The 17,428-nt window shown below is 39.7% G+C and overlaps 1 protein-coding gene and 1 pseudogene across 1 annotated transcript; both read right to left on the bottom strand.

The window, feature by feature from the left end:
• Positions 1–742: 742 nt before the first annotated feature.
• LOC101143270 (cancer/testis antigen 55-like) lies at positions 743–15,891 on the bottom strand. The gene is made up of 6 exons (XM_019019124.3): positions 15,751–15,891; positions 15,550–15,585; positions 14,086–14,270; positions 4,820–4,964; positions 2,311–2,423; positions 743–1,610 (listed from the first exon to the last, which is right to left on the bottom strand). Exons 1-6 carry the CDS (start codon positions 15,806–15,808, stop codon positions 1,455–1,457), a joined length of 693 nt encoding a protein of 230 aa, XP_018874669.1. The 5' UTR covers positions 15,809–15,891; the 3' UTR covers positions 743–1,454.
• LOC115932606 (uncharacterized) lies at positions 4,421–4,501 on the bottom strand (annotated as a pseudogene).
• Positions 15,892–17,428: the final 1,537 nt, after the last annotated feature.

The raw sequence follows: 17,428 nt of genomic DNA, 5'->3' as shown, positions 1-17,428 counted from the left end.
TGCATGGGTCAGGAAGCCGAGGACGGTGGGGGCGCCGGGGGGGTGGGTGGGGTTGGGGCATTGAAAGAACACAAGTTCCATTAGGGCCTGGAATTTTGTCCTTTTGGTTAAGGGTATAACTCTAGAGCCTCAACAGTGCCTGGCACATCAAAGAGAGTCAGTAGGATTTTGTAGAGTGAACCAATGAGTGAAAATGGGAACTCTATAATACCTTCACTGTTCCTATCAAGCGGGAAACAAATCCCTGGATGATTGGGAGGTCTCACTGGATCTGTAGTGGAAAGTCAAAACACAACTCTGTTTATTCAAGGACTGGGGGTAATGGTGGAATTATGAATCAGAGGAGTCAGGGTAAGTTCCCAACCACATTCAAGCTACACCCATAGGTCTGAATACATCCCTTCCCCTAGGTCACAGCTACATGGTTAAATGTTCTGTTAGACAAAAGCATGAAATTTCATGGGATGTACTTGTTGGATTTTATTATAACCCTTCCCAGCGGGTAAGCAGCTTGTCCTTCCTTCAAAAGCTCTGTGTTTGTATGTTTCTTCATGACTGCACATGAGCTGCACCCCCGCAACAAAGTGGCTCATGGAGGCTCATTTACAGCAGAGTCTGCTTTCTATGGTTGTTGGTGTTGTTAAAAAAATCAACAGAGGTCTTAATGCATTGGTCAACAATTTTATTCCTAAGGAACCAGTGATGAATGAACCACAGCTAAATATCATTGCTGGCCCAATCATTCAGTCATTGAACTTAATAACATTTTATCTGCTCAGTGAGTCTGTCATGCCTTCCTCTAAGTGCTGGTGATGCTTTAATGAAAGAAAAAAAAAAGAGAGAAAAACAAAACCGACCAAAAGACGTCCTGCCATTGTGGAGTTTACATTCTAGCATGGAGAAGAAGGAACATAAGGAAATAATAAACATTGCAAATTATGTGAATGACAGAAGATGAAAGAGGCTATGGAACAATACAGGTTGTATAGACAGCATAAGGGGGACTCAAAACTGAAGTGTAACTTTAAATCATGCCTTTAACATGCTGTCTCTGATGCCTTTTCTGTTAAATGCTTTGGCTCTGATGTTCCCTTTAGGGCCGTCCTAGGCCTCTGTCATCCTGGAATCTGCTGCTGCTAATAGGAAATATGGAATTCAAATTTAATGGCAGTGTTCATTTTAATTAAGAACTCCTTTCCTCCAGTGACTAGCAAGCTAATTTAGCATGCTTTTAATTGATAAGGCACTTCCCTAAGCTGGGTTCATGGTCCAATTAAACTAGCCAGTATCTCAATTAGATTTGCCAGAAAAGTCATACATAAAATACTATTTAGGCTTACTAAGCTAACCTTTTCAGTTAAACCAGCCCCTTTACTGCTCTTAAAAGGAAATATAAACAGAATAAAAATGTTTTGTCATTATGATTTTTGTACTGGGGTGACAGAAACCGCTCTCTACTTAAAGCAGAACTGAATGCTCTCCACCATGACCACACTGACGATATCATCTACTTGAGGTATGTATCCATCAGGAAGTTTCACAGAATCCAAGGTGAAAAAGATAGTATTCTTTATCACCCCACTTCTTCCACGTATGTGAGTAATGCGGACCTGTGAGTATAAATAATCGAAATGATTATGAGAAAGCCTGATAATCACTGTAACCAGCTTTGCACCTCCTCACTCTGGGTCCTGCATGAGTGCAGGTCACTTCAATGCAAATCATTGATTTCCAACCTGGTTGACCCATTGCTAACACCAGGGGTGCTTTGTAAGAATACCCATGTCCATGCTCCACCACAGACCAATTAAAACAGGCTCTCCAGGGATGAGGCCTGGGTGTTTGATGAGAAATCCAGCTCTAAATATTACCAAAATATGTCCATTGCCCTCTATTGCCCTGAATTTGCTGGTCATATTCAGGCTCCAATACCCAAATCATTCTCAACATTTACTGTTAAGCTCAAGTCCCACAACGCACTCCGTTAATTCTTTCCCTACAATTTTCTGACACAAAGATTGTTTTTCTTCCTCCTGTTGTTGGTAGATTCTAATAAAATTTGGGTATTGAGTAAAATGCACAATTTAGAACTTAATCGATTAATATGCTTGTTCTACATAATTTTCCAATTATTTCCTTTGGGAAGTCCTGCCTTTTCAATAAGAAAAGTGGCTCCTTTGTTGGCAAAGAATGTATTTCTTCATATTTTCTGGAATTCCCATTACACCCAACAGAATCCTGGGCACGAAAATTACCACCAAAGGAAGGGTTCACAGAAACCGATGATGGGAGCAACAGGAAAGAAATTACCTCTTCCGCATGAATACAACGGGTGGGCTTCACAGAGCTTGCCTTGAAGTTTGAGAAGCCTGGTTCAGTGGAATATTCAACTTTTAACCAGTCGCCCTTATAAGGCACAAAATCTAAAATAGCCATGGAGAAATGTGAGTGTCATGATCTCTTAACTAAGTCATCTTGAATTGCACACATTATTTGATAGTGTACTACTTTAAAGTCAGTTCTGCAACACCTAAAGTCATTTTTGCACATATTTAAACAGACACACTGTAGATCGGTAAGTTCAAGAAGAAGTTTATAATCCTTAGACATTGACTCTCCTCTACTGATTTAACAAAGTCAAATGGAGCAAAGTGTGAACTGTGCATCACAGCCAATCTGAAGGAACAGCACAGGATTTACTAAACAACTGTTCATGTTCACAACTCCTTAGTGAGAGGCAGTCAAACATGTAGGTAAGAGCGCAAGTTTGAACCTGGCCATGTGCGTTTGAATCTTGACACTGCCACTTACTCAGTTTGCAACCTTAGCCAAGATGTTTAATCTCTCTGTGCCTCGTTTTCTTCATTTATAAAATGAGAAGCACGATAAGTAGCCTTCAAGATACTGAGCTGCTGTGACACTTAATAGATACCGTTGATACACACAGAATCATCACTGGTGAATAGTAACCACCAAATAACTGTTGATTGGTAGTAGTGGTAGCAGTACCACTAGGAAATGTTGTTACTTTCAGAATGAATCAATTTCCCCTAGTGTTGTGTTCCGCTGATGAACTCTTTTTATTTTTATTATTATTATTATTATTATTATTATTATTATATTATACTTTAAGTTCTAGGGTACATGTGCACAACGTGCAGGTTTGTTACATATGTGTACATGTGCCATGTTGGTGTGCTGCACCCATTAACTCGTCATTTACATTGGGTATATCTCCTAATGCTTTCCCTCCCCACTCCCCCCACCCCACAACAGGCCTGGGTGTGTGATGTTCCCCTTACTGTGTCCAAGTGTTCTCATTGTTCAATTCCCACCTATGAGTGAGAACATGCGGTGTCTTAAGTCTGTGCCTTAAGGGTTACCGTTAAGACCATCGAGGTTGAAACAGAAGTTTACAATAAGTTAAAAGTGACTCACAGGATAACAAAGGTACGTGAAAGAATCTGAAGCAAATGGAAATCCCAACTGCAACTGAGACCGTAAATTGCCACAATGACTCCAGAAAACTAGCAATATCAACAAAGTGAAATATTTATTCACCTTAGGACCCAGCATTGTAGACTGATACAAGACACAGTGTCAGACTTCTGTCTCTCTGTCTGTCTCTGTTAATTTGCATACATTTCTTTTGTGTGGGTTTACTGTATATCTATGGGCCGATAACTCCAAAATGTATATGCCTCCAGCTCTAACCAACCTCAGGGTCAATTATCCATATGCTTACACCAATCTAACGTGTGTAAAGCTGAGTTGTTCGTATTCTTCATATTCACCAACTTTTGTTTGCCTCAGTCGTCTGCATCACAAACTGGCAACTCCATTCTCACCACTGCTCAAACCAAAAACTTTGGAGGTACCTTGGACTCATCTTTCCTCCACATCAAAGATCTAATCCATTACCTCCTGGGTTCTTCTCTAACTTCAAAATATATCCAGAGTCAACTCAATCCTCAGGTCCTCCACTTCTCCACTTTCATTCACATCTCCATCATCTCTCACCAGGAATATTACAACGGTTTCCTGACCAATTTCCTGACTCCACCCTTCCCTCATAGTCTCTTCTCGACAAAGCAGACAGAGTCAACATCTTAAAACAAAATTCAGGTCAGAGTCTTGTTTTTGCATCCAAGGAAACAAACTAGCAAGCTGCCTGGGGAAGTGGAGCTAATCTCCCCTTTCATACCCAAGCTATATGACTGTTGCAATGGACAAAAATAGCAAAAAAAAAAAAAAAAAAAAAAAAGTGTATCTTTGGTTATAAGCGAAATATTAGAACATATCGGCTGATTACAAAGAGAATTCCACAACACACACACACACACACACACACACACACACACACACACACAGCCACAAAGCACTATCTCCAATCCTAACTTTGAAGATTTGAAGTGTATTCTTTTAAAATTTGGTACTCTGCCCTGTCACAGAAACTTCTCTAGTAACCAACTACAGAAATGATCCCTGCAAGTATAGTCTTTGAAGGGTATTAAAAATAGTGTCTCTGTGTACTTGTAGGATTGTTTCCATGATTAGAAATTAAATTCTTATGTGAACGAAAAATATATCCAGGCATTACTGAGGGCATTGAACAAATGAACGCACAATAGACGACAGCAGACATTTTAAAATACTGCCTATTTGCCCCTATATTGTACATAATTTCAATTGGAAAGGTCTACCTCTAATATTGAAGAGCCATTGACTGAAGCCAAGTACACTGTAAAATTTGTTCTAGGACTAAAATCCACTCAAAAAATTAAGAATTACATCATATATTTCAAAATGTAAATCATACCTTCAGAAACAATGTCCATAGGGAAATAAATGATGTTACTAATATAAATAGTATCTTCACTTATAGAAGTAACACATCCATTTAAAACTCTGATTTTTGAGTCTGAGTGTCCATCATCGTTAAGAGGGTGAGGCACAACATCCACCTGTAAGATTTAGGAAAGAGTTACTTCAAAAATAATACAAATTTAAACACAGGAACTTACATGGTTAAAACACTGGTATTCCAAAATATTTTCAAAAACCATCCTTAACACTGGTGAATATAGTTCACGTGCTAAATGGACCATAGACTTGAGATGATGGTAGAAATCATGTGTGTGCTTCATGAATTGTGAAATGTATTCCAAAACATTAATTGCATACCCAAGTTTAATGCCCTTGTACCATTAGATTCCCAGATTTAAAAAATACCGTCATTCACCTAAAGGAATTCACAGTGAAATGACGGTAAAATGGAAAGATATGTCGTCATAAGCAGGTTGTGATGAATGATATAAGACTAGTTTAAAGATAGTTTCTGTGACTTACCTAAACGGAGAACATTTCAGACAGGGAGAAAATAGGAGCACTGCTTGGGGGAAGTCAGATTTGTGCTGGGTTGTAAAAGAAGGCAGAGGTGTAAACTTGTAAACATGAGTAGAGGAGCAGGAAGGCAGAGAGGAAAAATAACACAATTTAGAAGCCTAGGGAGCAAAACCCTAACATTCCAGATCCAGGTCTAGGAGACAGAAGTTCAAGATAAAGTTGGAACAATAACCTCAACTGGGGGAGGTTCAATAAACCAAGTCAAATTAGGGCTTTACTTTATCTACAATAGAGAGGCATACAAACCTTTTTCCTTATTGGAAGTGTAATAGTCCTTATTTTATAATCCTTAAAACTTACAGAAATAATGCAAGTTCATCGTACTAAAAGTAGGAAAAAAAAACAGATATGCAGACAGCAAAAGGCGGTTACACCATAATCCATATTCCGTTACCAAGAGACCACCAGGGACTACATTTTCTCAGTAACACTCATCCTGATGTTTTTGTCTGTGCACAAATATATATACATATGTAAATACTCATTTTAAAAGCAAATTAGCATGGTATTCAGTAGTAAAGTATCACATTAAATGAACACAAAGGTTTTCAAATAACAAGAGAGGACAGAAACACTCATAGAGAATCCCAATTAATGGATGTGCCGTAATTTACTAACCCAATTCCACGTAATTAGACATTTCGCTTGTGTCTTAAAATTTGTACTACTTGCTTGACTTAACTATAGGATAAACTCCTAGGGTTGGAATTTGCAGATCAAAGACTTCTGATGGAAACTTGAGCCACTGAGTTGTAAATAATTTTTCATGGTTTTAAAAATAGCCTAGTTTGCTGCTATTCTCATTTCTTAACTGGTGTCTTTCCAGCTGTCAATACCAATCTGATGTTTATTTTCCCCTCACTTACTGTCATGAAGGAATGAGGCATTAGCCTCCCATCCATGTGTCTACCACCACTTCCGTCAGTATCCCAGTGGATGGTCCACAGCACCTCGGACCTCTCTGTTCCTTGACTCCACGCCAACTCACAGACATATGCAGACTAAAGCTTTGCCCATGTTTCATGGCTCCTAACTCTGTTTCTTATGCCTTGGAAATACCACCAACACAACAGCAGGTACGGACAGATTGAAATGTTTGCAATAATGCGTTGTATGACAGAAGTGGCATTTCAATACGATAGGGGCAAAGTGGATTATACAATCAACGTTTAGGGCAACTGAATAGCCAGTAGTGAAACAAGACGCGGATCCTTTTCTCAGTCTTATACATGGAAAGTAAACACAGGCTGACTGTACGTTTAGATATAAATAAATGAATGACTTTCAGAAGAAAAACTAAGTGAATACTCGTGTAAATTATGTGTTAGAATTAGCCTAAGGAAACTTCCTGAACCCAGAAGCCACATGGACAAGATGGACATATTTATAGTATGTAAAAATTAAACAGATGGAGGAGGAGGGGAGCAAGATGGAGAAATGGGACTCTCCAGTGATTGTCCTCCTGCAGAAACATCAATGTGAAAAACTATCCTTGTATGAAAATACCATCACTTGAGAGAAGGAAACCAGGTGAGAGACCACGGCACCCAGTTATAGCATGAAAATAAGAAAAGATGCATTGAAGAGGGTAGTAAAGACAGTTTTACATTACCCACATCACCCCTTCCCCGACCTTCAACAGCACAGCATGGAGAGAGATACCATCCACCCGGAGGAGAGAGAGAGTAGCAAGCATAGGACATTGCCTGGGAACCCAATATCAGGCCTTCCACACTATATGCCACCACTTGACAAACGCCCATGGCCCATGGCCCCAGACTCTGAGATGGTACTTGTGGACCGAGTCTCTAGACCCACCCTGGCAACAGACAGGAAGCCACAGCCACAGCATAACAAACTCAATACCTGTCCCACATCTCTGCCGAGTGATTCCAGTGGCCTTATGCTCAGAATATTCTACAGCAACAGGGAGTCCTCTGTGAATGAGTGGAGCCTTGGATTCCAGTCTTGCAAGGCACCAGTCTCAACAGCTAAGGGAATGCATGCCATTGCAGCGTCTGTCGCTGTGTCCCTGGGATTAGGAAGCCCCCTAGTGCTTCAATAGCTGTAGTGTTCACAAGCATAAGGACCAAAAGAGACCTATATAGAGTTTCCGGACAGGCTTACTGCTAAAGGATGTCCCCTAAAAGCTAGACTGCAAAGACCGAAATGAATACCTTCTTCTTCAATACGCGGATATAAACACATGACCACAAAGATCAAGAACAATAAGGAAAACATGACATCACCAAACTGACAAAACAAGGTGCCAGTAATTGACCCTAGAGAGATAGGAATGTTTGAGTTGTTTAATAAATAATTCAAAATATCTATTTTCCACATGCTCTGTGAACCTTGAAAACAACTACAGAGAAATGATTAGAATTTATCAGAGTAATTTGAAAGAAAGATTGAAAGAATTTTAAAAAACCAAACAAATACAAAAGTCAAAAAATACAATGAAGGAAGTATACAATAGAGAACATCCACAGGAAAATTGTCGAGCAAAATGAAGAATCTGTAAACCTGGAGACAGCTTCATTAAAAATATACAGTCACAGGAGACAAAATTAAAAGGAAGGATATGGAATGAAAATAAAACTTACTGAATTTCTGGGACAATTATCAGCAGAGCAATAGTATGAGTCATTCATGTTCAAGAGGGAGGAGTGAAAAAGAGGTAGAAAGATTATTTAAAAATTAATAATGGGGAGCCATCCAAACGCAGAGAAAGTTATAAACGTCTAGGTACTGGACGACCAAAGTTCTGCATTCAGATACAATCCAAATAAGATTACCCCATGACATATTAAAATCAAACTCTCAAAGATGAAAAAAAGAAAAAATCCTGAGAGCAGCAAGAAGAAAGAAGCAAATCACATATAATGCAGTTCCAATATGCCTGCCAGAAGACTTCTCAGCAGAAGCATAACAGGCCAGGAGAGAGTGTGATGATACATTCAAGGAGATCAAGGAAAAAAAGGACTAACCAAGAATAATGTACCAAGAAGTGAAGGGCAGAAAAAGACTTTTACAGAGAAATCACAGCTGAGAAACTTCCTCACCACCACAACTGTCTTACAAGAAATCCTATAGAGAGTTCTTCCAACTGACATAAGGGACGCTAATGAGTAATGCAAAAATATCTAAAGGTATAAAACTCACTAGTAAAAGTAACCACACACATTCACAATACTCTATTAAGGTAACAGTGGTGTCCAGATCATGTATATCTTTCATGTAACAGTTAAAAAAGGAACTAGTAAAAATAAAATATGTACAATAATTCATTAAGGGATATAAAATATAAAAAGTTGTAAAGTGTAAAATACAGAACTCAAAATCTGGGGGTGGAGTTAAATGGTAGAGTGTTTGTGTTTTATGATCAAAGTTATATTATCAATAAATAAACTGTTGTGATTATGTTTTTGTACGCCTCATGCTAACCACAAAGAAAAAAATCATGTAATAGACACATTTTAAAATATCAAGGAAACAAAACATACTAATAGAGAAAAATCTCTTATTCATCAAGAAAGACAGTAAAAGAGAAAGGAAGAAATTACCTACAAAATAAGTAGAAAAAATTATCTAAATGACAACAGTAAATCCTTGCCTATCAATAATTAACTTGATAGAAATGGATGACATTCTTCAACTGAAATACACAGAGTAGCTGAATGGATTTAAACAACAACAACAACAACAACCACCAAACCTATGAGAGATCCACTTCTCTTTAATGGACATTTGTAAACTGAAAGTGAAGGCGTGAAAAAAGATATTCTTCCATGTAAAGGGAAACCAAAAGAGAGGGGGAGCAGCTAAACTAATTTCAAATAAAATAGGCTTTAAATCACAAACGGTAAAAAGAACAAGAAGATCATTATATAATGATGAAGGGATCAATTCATCAAGAGGATATAATGATTTCCAAAAATATGCACCCAACATAGCAGCACCTAAATATATGAAGCAAATATTAAGGTCTAAATGGTGAGACAGATTGCAATGCAATAACTGTAGGGGACTTCAACACCCAACTTGCAACAATGAGTAGATTGTCCAGACAGAACACTGACCCCACAAAAAGTGAGATTTATCTGCACTCTGGACCAAATGGACCTAACAGTCATTTACAGAACATTCCATCCAAATACTCCAAAACACATATTCTTTCCAACTGCATGTGGAACATTCTCGAGGATAGATTATGGGGCAGGCCATAAAACAGGTACTAGCAAATTAAAGGAATTTGAAATAACATCAAATCAGTTCTCTAACCACAATGGTAAAGTATTAGAAATCAATAAAATTAGGAACTTTGGAAACTTTAGAAGTGGATGGAAATTAAACAACATGCTCTTAAATAACTAATGGGTCAATGAGGAAATTAAAAGCGAAGTGTTAACATTTCTTGAGATAAAGGAAACTGAAGGCACAACATACAAAAACCCATGAAATACAGCAAAAGCAATTCTAAAAGTGAAGTTTACATCAATAAAGCCTACCTCAAAAGAAAAGATACATCTTAAATAAACAACCCCACACCGCACTTTGAGGAACTAGAAAAAAAAAAGAAGAAAAAAATGCAATCCAAAAGTAGGAGGACAGAAATCATAAAGGGCAGAGCAGAAATAAATCAAATAGACATGAGAAGAACAATACAAATATTAATGAAACAATCAGTTGGTTTCTTGAAGAGGTAAACCAAATCAACAAAACCTTAGCTAGACTAAAGGAAAAAAGGGAGAAGATTCAAATAAATAAAAGCAAAGATGAAAAAGGAGACACCAAAACTGACATCATCAAAATAAAACGCATCATAAGAAATATTATGAACAATCATCTGCCTACAACAGGACAAGCTAGAAGAAATGGATACATTCCTGGACACATGCAACCTACCAAGATGTAATGATGAAGAAATGGAAATTCTGAACAGACCATTAACAAGTAAGGAAAGTGATTCAGTAATAAAAAATCCCCCATCGATGAAGAGTCTAAGACAGAATGGCTTCCCTTCGTAATGCTACTAAAATTTATATATAAAGAAGAAGAATTAATAGTTATACTTTTAATGCTATTCCAAAAAAATGATAAGAAAGGAACGCTTCCAAATGCATTCTATCACACCCGCATTACCCTGGTAGAAAACCCAGATTAGGAAACACAAAAAAGAAAAAAGCAAAGAAAACTACATGCCAAAATTCCTGATGAACACAGTTGCAAAAATCTTTAAGAAGGTGTTAGTAAACCAAATTCCACAGCACATTAAAAACACCACTCATCATGTTCTAGAGGTATTCATTCCTGGGATACAAAAAAGTTTCAACATACACAAATCAATAAATGTGCTATATCACATGAACAGAATGAAGCACAAAAGCCATAGGATCATTCCAATTTAAGCAGGAAAAGCATTTAACCGAATTCCACATCCCTTCGTGATAAAAACTCCACAACTTAGATATAGGAGGAGTGCACCTCAACACAATATAGGTCATATATGATAAACCCACAGGTAACATCATACTGAATGGGGAAATGTTGCAGTATTTTTTCCTCTAAGACCTAAAACAAGACAGAAATGCCCACTTTTGCCCTTTCTGTCGCATATAGTTCTGGAAGTACTAGTCAGAGAAACTAGGCAAGAAGAAACAAAAGGCATCTAAATTCAAAAGGAAGAATTTAGATTGGCCCTGTTTGCAGACGGGAAGCTCTTACATATAAATAACCCTGAAGACACCACGAAAAACCTACAAGGTCTAATAAACAAATTCAGGAAAGTGGCAAGATACACAACCAACACACAGGAATCAGTAGCATTTCTATACACCAATAGGGAACTATCTGAAAAAGATATCAAGAAACAATCCCATTTAAAACACCTTCAAAAAATAAAATAGGAATAAATTTAACGAAGGAGGTGAAGGATTGCAACGCCGAAAACTATAAACCATTAACGAAGCAAATTGAAGGAGGCAGGAACGAATTGAAATATATCGTGTGTTCATGGACAGGAAGAATAAATATTGTTAAAATGTCCGTAACCTAAAGCAATCTATAGATTCAATGCAACTGCTATGAAAATACCAATGACATTCTTCTTGGAAATAGAAGAAACACTCCTAAAATTCGTATGGAACCATGAAAGATTCCAGGTAGTCGAAGCAGTCTGGAATACAAAGAACAAAGCTGGAGGCATCACACTACTTGATGTCAAAGCATATGACAAAGCTATAGTAAGCATAACAGCATAGTACCAGTGAATACATCCACGAATGGAGCAGAATACAGAGCCCGGAATGAAATTCGTGCATTTACAGTCAACTGATATTCAACAAAAGGCCCGAGAACACACAATGTTGAGAAAGTACACTCTCTTCAATAAATGATGTTGAAAATAACTAGACATTCACCTGAGTAAAATGAGTTTCCACTCTTATCTCTCAGCATGTATATAAATCAACTCAAAATGATTTAAAGCTTTAAAATGAAGACCCAAAGCTATGAAACTACTAGATAGAGATATAGGGGGAAAGCTCCATGACATCGTTTTGGGCAATGACATTTTAAAAATAGGACCTCAAAAGCAAAGGCAACAAAAGGAAAAACAGACAATAGGATTACTTTGAACTAAAAAGCTTCTGTACCGCAAAGGAAATGATCAAAGAGTGGCGAGACAATCTACAGGATAGCAGAAAACACTGACAATCTATACATCTAGTAAGGGGTCAGTTTCCAAAATGTATGAGTAACTCCAACAACTCATAGCAAGAAAACAAATAATCCTATTAAAGATGAGCAAAAGACCTGAATAGACATATTTCAAAAGGAGACATACAAATGGCCAACAGACATATTAAAAAAATGCTCACCTTTTCTAGTCATCAGGACAATGCAAATCAAAACCACAGAGATACCGCCTGACACATGTTAAAATGGCTAACATTAAAAAGAAAAGAGATAACAAGTATTGGCAAGGATGTGGAGAAATTGGAAACTTTATGCACGGTTGGTGGGATTTAAGTTGTTACAGCCATTATGAAAAACAGTATGGAAGTTCTCCAAAATATTAACAATGGAACTATCACATGAATCCATGAATCACATGAATCCATGAACTACTGAGCATGTATCCAAAGAGAGTGTCATCAGTGTGTCAAAGAGATGTTAGCACTTCCATGTTTATTGCAGCCCTATTCACAATAGCCAAGAAACAAAAGCAATTTAAGTGTCCTTCTACGGATGAGTGGATAAAGGAAATGTGGTATAAATACACAATGGAATACTATTCAGCCATAAAACAGAATAAAATCTTGCCATTTGGGACAACATGGATGAACCTGAAGAATGATATGTAAGTGAAATAAGCCAGTCACATAAACACAAATAACTGCATGGTCTCATTCACATGCAGAATATAAAAAAAGTTTACCTCATAGCAGTGTAGAGTAGAATGGTGGTTGCCAGATGCTTGGGTTGTTAGGGTGGATGGAGGAATAAGGAGATGTTGGTGAAAGGACGTATCATTACAGTTATATAGAAGGAACCTTTTTAACTGTCCAGAATGGGCAAATATATACAAACAGAAAATGGATAAGTGATTTCCTAGGGCTGGATGTTGCGGGGGGAGGGGACAGTTGGGGGATCAGGGAGAAATGGGAAAAGACTATGAATGGTTATGGAGCTTCCTTTTTGAGTGATGAAAATGTTCTAAAATTGTTTGTGGTGATTGTTGCCTAACCCTGTGAACAAACTAAAAACCACTGGATTGTACCCTGTAGATGGGAGAATTGCATGGTGAATCACGTGACTTATATCTCAATAAGGCTGTAAAAGAATGAAAGATATAAAGCAAAGAAAAAAGATGGTATCGGAGGAAATGACACAAGGACGTCATATACAAACTTTCCTATTACAAATCTAATGTTCCTACCATAGAGATAGCGGTAAATATCCCTATTGTATAATAAGTCCAAGAAAGGAAACTTGCTGTAATCTCATTAAGATCCTTAATAATTCCAAATGAACGATGAGACTGCTTTCCCCTTCTCATATTTGCAAAGATTTCAGATTGATAATATTGTTGTCCTTGCCTATATGGGCAGATGGGCAGTCTTACTGCCTATTGCTGAGAGAATCAATTAGTACAGTAGAGCTAAAGAATAATTTCATAATAGCCACTGAATGGGTAAATATCTGGACTCAGGTGATATTATCAGGACTCTGTAAATCTGCCAAATGTTACTGAATTGTACCCTTAAGAGAGTTCTGTGGTTTGTGAACTATACCTCCATGAAGCTCTTTTTAAAATGTTTACAAGGCACATGGTTTCACATAGCAATTCTACTGCTATGAATGCACACTACAGAAAATGGTTTTTTACCTGATAAGGGAAGTTGAAGGATTGTATAGAGTTCAATAATTATTATTGTTACCCATGTTGTTTAAAGATTAGAAGAATAGATGAGTAATTTTTATGTTTTAAAGCAGAAATCACTACAAATATTAGAACACAAGAACCTACAGCTTCAGAGGGGTGGGGCTTCAAATTGCAGTCTACATCCACTCTACGGATCACAGTAGAGATGTTGGATTAATACAAGAATAGAAAGATGGAGAAAGAAAACCCATTGAGATAAGACACAATTCCCAGACTCATGCACATCTCACCTTGATTGTTCTCAATCCATAAAGTATTTTATCTTCTTCCACAACCACATTAACTTTTTGTCCAACTTTTAGAGGCACGTTGCCAGTCACAACATCACTACTGAAGTAGATCGACTCATCAATCATGCCATAATCACCACAGAAACTTGTGACAACTCCCTGCACAGTTGTCAACTGGGTGTCACCTACAAGATAAAGAAACAAAAGTCACATTATTAGCCTCAAATGCAAACATCTACTACAAATATGTCTTACACTCACCATCTGCATAAACTTGGGCAGAGAAGTTTTTTAACGTCTCTGACTTTGTTTTCTTCTGTCAATCCACAACAATCAAATTTTCACCTAATAGGGTTGTTGCAGTTTTCTTTTTTTTAATTTAAAAATTTTTTTATTTTCAAGTAATTTTTAAATTTTTGAGCAAAGTCTGGCTCTGTCACCCAGGCTGGAGTGCAGTGGCGCGATCTCGGCTCTCAGCAACCTCCGCCTCCCAGGTTCAGGTGGTTCTCATGTCTCAGCCTCCCGAGCAGCTGGGATGACGGGTGCATGCCGCCACACCCGGCTAATTTTTGTGTTTTTAGTAGAGACGGAGTTTCGATATGTTATCTCAGGCTGGTCTCAATCTCCTGGACTCAAGTGATCCACCCGCCTGGAACTCCCAAAGAGCTGGCATGAGCCACTGCGCCCGCCTTGTATTAACTGACACATGCACATCAACTGTCGAGAGCTGTGCAGTGTCTTGCACAAGAGAGTGTAAATGTTACCTGTTATCACCATATCTACATGTGAGAGTCTTTTAGCTTCTGCTCCTACTATATCCCTCCATCATTATCACCAACATAATGACTAGCACCTTGTATAGATACTTAACCATCTCAGCAGACAAAGCACTAAAAGATATCTGGAGATTGATGGCCAGCCCAAAACGGCAACCAAAAGGTCTCCTTCTCCTTTTCATTTTCTCTCTCTCTCTCTCTCTCTTTTTAATTCTACACAAGCCTAGCTGACCAGCAATATTTATGGATCTGACCTCAGCAGTTGGCCCGCACAACGGGTTCTCTGCTCTCCTACAGGACCAGATATGTATGAGGCATCCACTTCGCTTCAAATTAAATTTCTGCTTGGGATACAAGCCTAAATTCACTCGCAGTTAGGGAGTTTCTTGCCTACTGGAAATATAAATAGGCATGTGCTGCACATCCATGTTGGGGAAAACCACAGGCGGTACAGCCCCCAAGGTGGTCTCTGTCAACACCGTCCTGCTTTAGATGGACAGGAGAGTTTGGGAGTTGGTTCTCAGGGACTTGTTGGGGACGCAGGACGCCTACCCATGCACGCACAGAAGATGGAGCCGCCGTCACGTGCTGTACCCGCCAGAGCCACCAGATCCTCATACCGGGGGTGAGGAGAGCCCCTATTAGGAGGCTTCTGGGGTGGGGGCAAAGGGAACACACAGAGGAATACCTTCTGGGAGCCCCTGCTGCTGTGGGCCCTGCTGCTGTGGGCCCTGCTCCTGTGGGTCCTGCTGCTGTGGGTCCTGCTGCTGTGGGCCCTGCTGCTGTGGGCCCTGCTGCTGTGGGTCCTGCTGCTGTGGGCCCTGCTCCTGTGGGCCCTGCTCCTGTGGGCCCTGCTCCTGTGGGCCCTGCTGCTGTGGGCGCTGCTGCTCTGTGGGGTTGGCTGTACTATGGAAGAAGGCCAAAGCACGTCTCAGAAGCCTGAGCATTGCCTCTGTTGTCACCACCGGCCTGGGCACCGCTTGTGACAGATGAAGCACGAGGCCTCCTCAGTAAGGGAAGCCCTCAGGTCACGGCGTCTCCTCGGGGACTCGCCTCCTGCTTCTCCTCAGCCTCCGCAGGACGGGACCCAGCCGTTAGTGAGCCCCCCCTCAGGAAAGCCAGGGACACCGCAGGCACCCAAGGAGCTGGCAGGTGCCCCTCTGGCTCCTCCCTCTGAGCATGCGCTTGTCAGGTCCCGCCTCTACCACTGTCCAGCCAATGGGCATGCAGTGAGTGAGCGGGCAGGTTCCTGTCGCCACTAAGAGGTGGTGGGCAGGAACATCGTGGCTTCTCCCATCAAGGCTGAGGGCGCCATTAGGATGGCATGGGGAAAATGGCTTGGGGGCTTGGGTTCTGCATACTCGGGTGACACAGGGCACTTCTGTGAGGTTCCCTGGCAGGATTGGTGCCTGAAACACCAGCTGTGCAACCAAAAATCCTGCTCTTGCCCTTGTATTCATGGTGCTTAGCATAAGGACTTACCAGGCAGTGGGTGGTTAATAGTTACTGCTCAGCAGGGATCAGTTTTGTGGAGAGAGGGCATCATGTGGGTATGCAATGTTTTAGTGATGTCAAGTACGTGTCTTTTGTACTAGGACTCCCGTTTTGAGTCCAGTGATAATTTATAGTAGAATCCTTTTATAATAATTGCTACCATGTACTCATCGCTTACCTAGTTATACCTACATTATTCTGCTATACACATTACCCTTATTCATTCATTCAGCAAAAATTTATAGAGCACTAACTGTGAGCCAGACACTGTTACGTGTTCTTAAAATTTGTTAGTGAATGAAAGAGTCAAGAATCTTGGCCCTGTGAGGGTAGTATTTTCACAGGATGACAAAAGGGCGACACCAAACATCACATAATAAAATATATGATACGTTGGAAGGCAACAAATGCCGTGGAAAAATATAGCAAGACAAGAGGGATCCACAGTGCTGGGCATGGTGGGTTGGATTGCACTTTACAATAGCATGGTCAGAGTAGCCCTCATTGGAAAGCAATAGCTGAGAAAGATGTTGGAGTTAGCCAGGCAGCTATTTTGGAGAGAGTCATTCAGATGGAGGGCTTAGTTTGTGCAAAGGCCGTACAGCAAGACTGTGCCTGATGTGCTCAAGGAAACGCCAAGTGGTTGGAGCAGAGGCAGTGAGAGCTAGAAGAGTAGGAATTATGGACAGACAGGTAATAGATGTTCAGGCTGCGTGTGGCCTTGTGGGGCACTGGAATATCTCTGGCTTTTATTGTCCATGATGTGTAAAGTCCCTGAAGGGTTTGGAGCCTTCCAGGGATCACTCCAGGTGCTTGGCTGCGAACAGGATGGAAGAGGTCAGGGCATGAAACAAGAAGAAGTTTGGATGATTCTGATGCAATACATGGGCACTGTGGGTGAAACCGTGTCTTTCCTATCCTGCAGTGAGCACAGGCAAAATCTTTGCCAAAGATGATCATCTGGATGAAGGGATCAGTTGAAGGTTATCTATGGCTCAAAATATAACACAGCTGTGTTAATTTACTAAGGAGGCCACAACACATTACTACAACTGGGTGGCTTAAAATGACAG

The sequence above is a fragment of the Gorilla gorilla genome, chromosome X, assembly GCF_029281585.2.
Source record: "Gorilla gorilla gorilla isolate KB3781 chromosome X, NHGRI_mGorGor1-v2.1_pri, whole genome shotgun sequence".
Lineage (NCBI taxonomy): Eukaryota > Metazoa > Chordata > Mammalia > Primates > Hominidae > Gorilla > Gorilla gorilla.
Note: the sequence above shows the minus strand (reverse complement) of the source record. Positions and strands in the feature narration are given on the sequence as shown.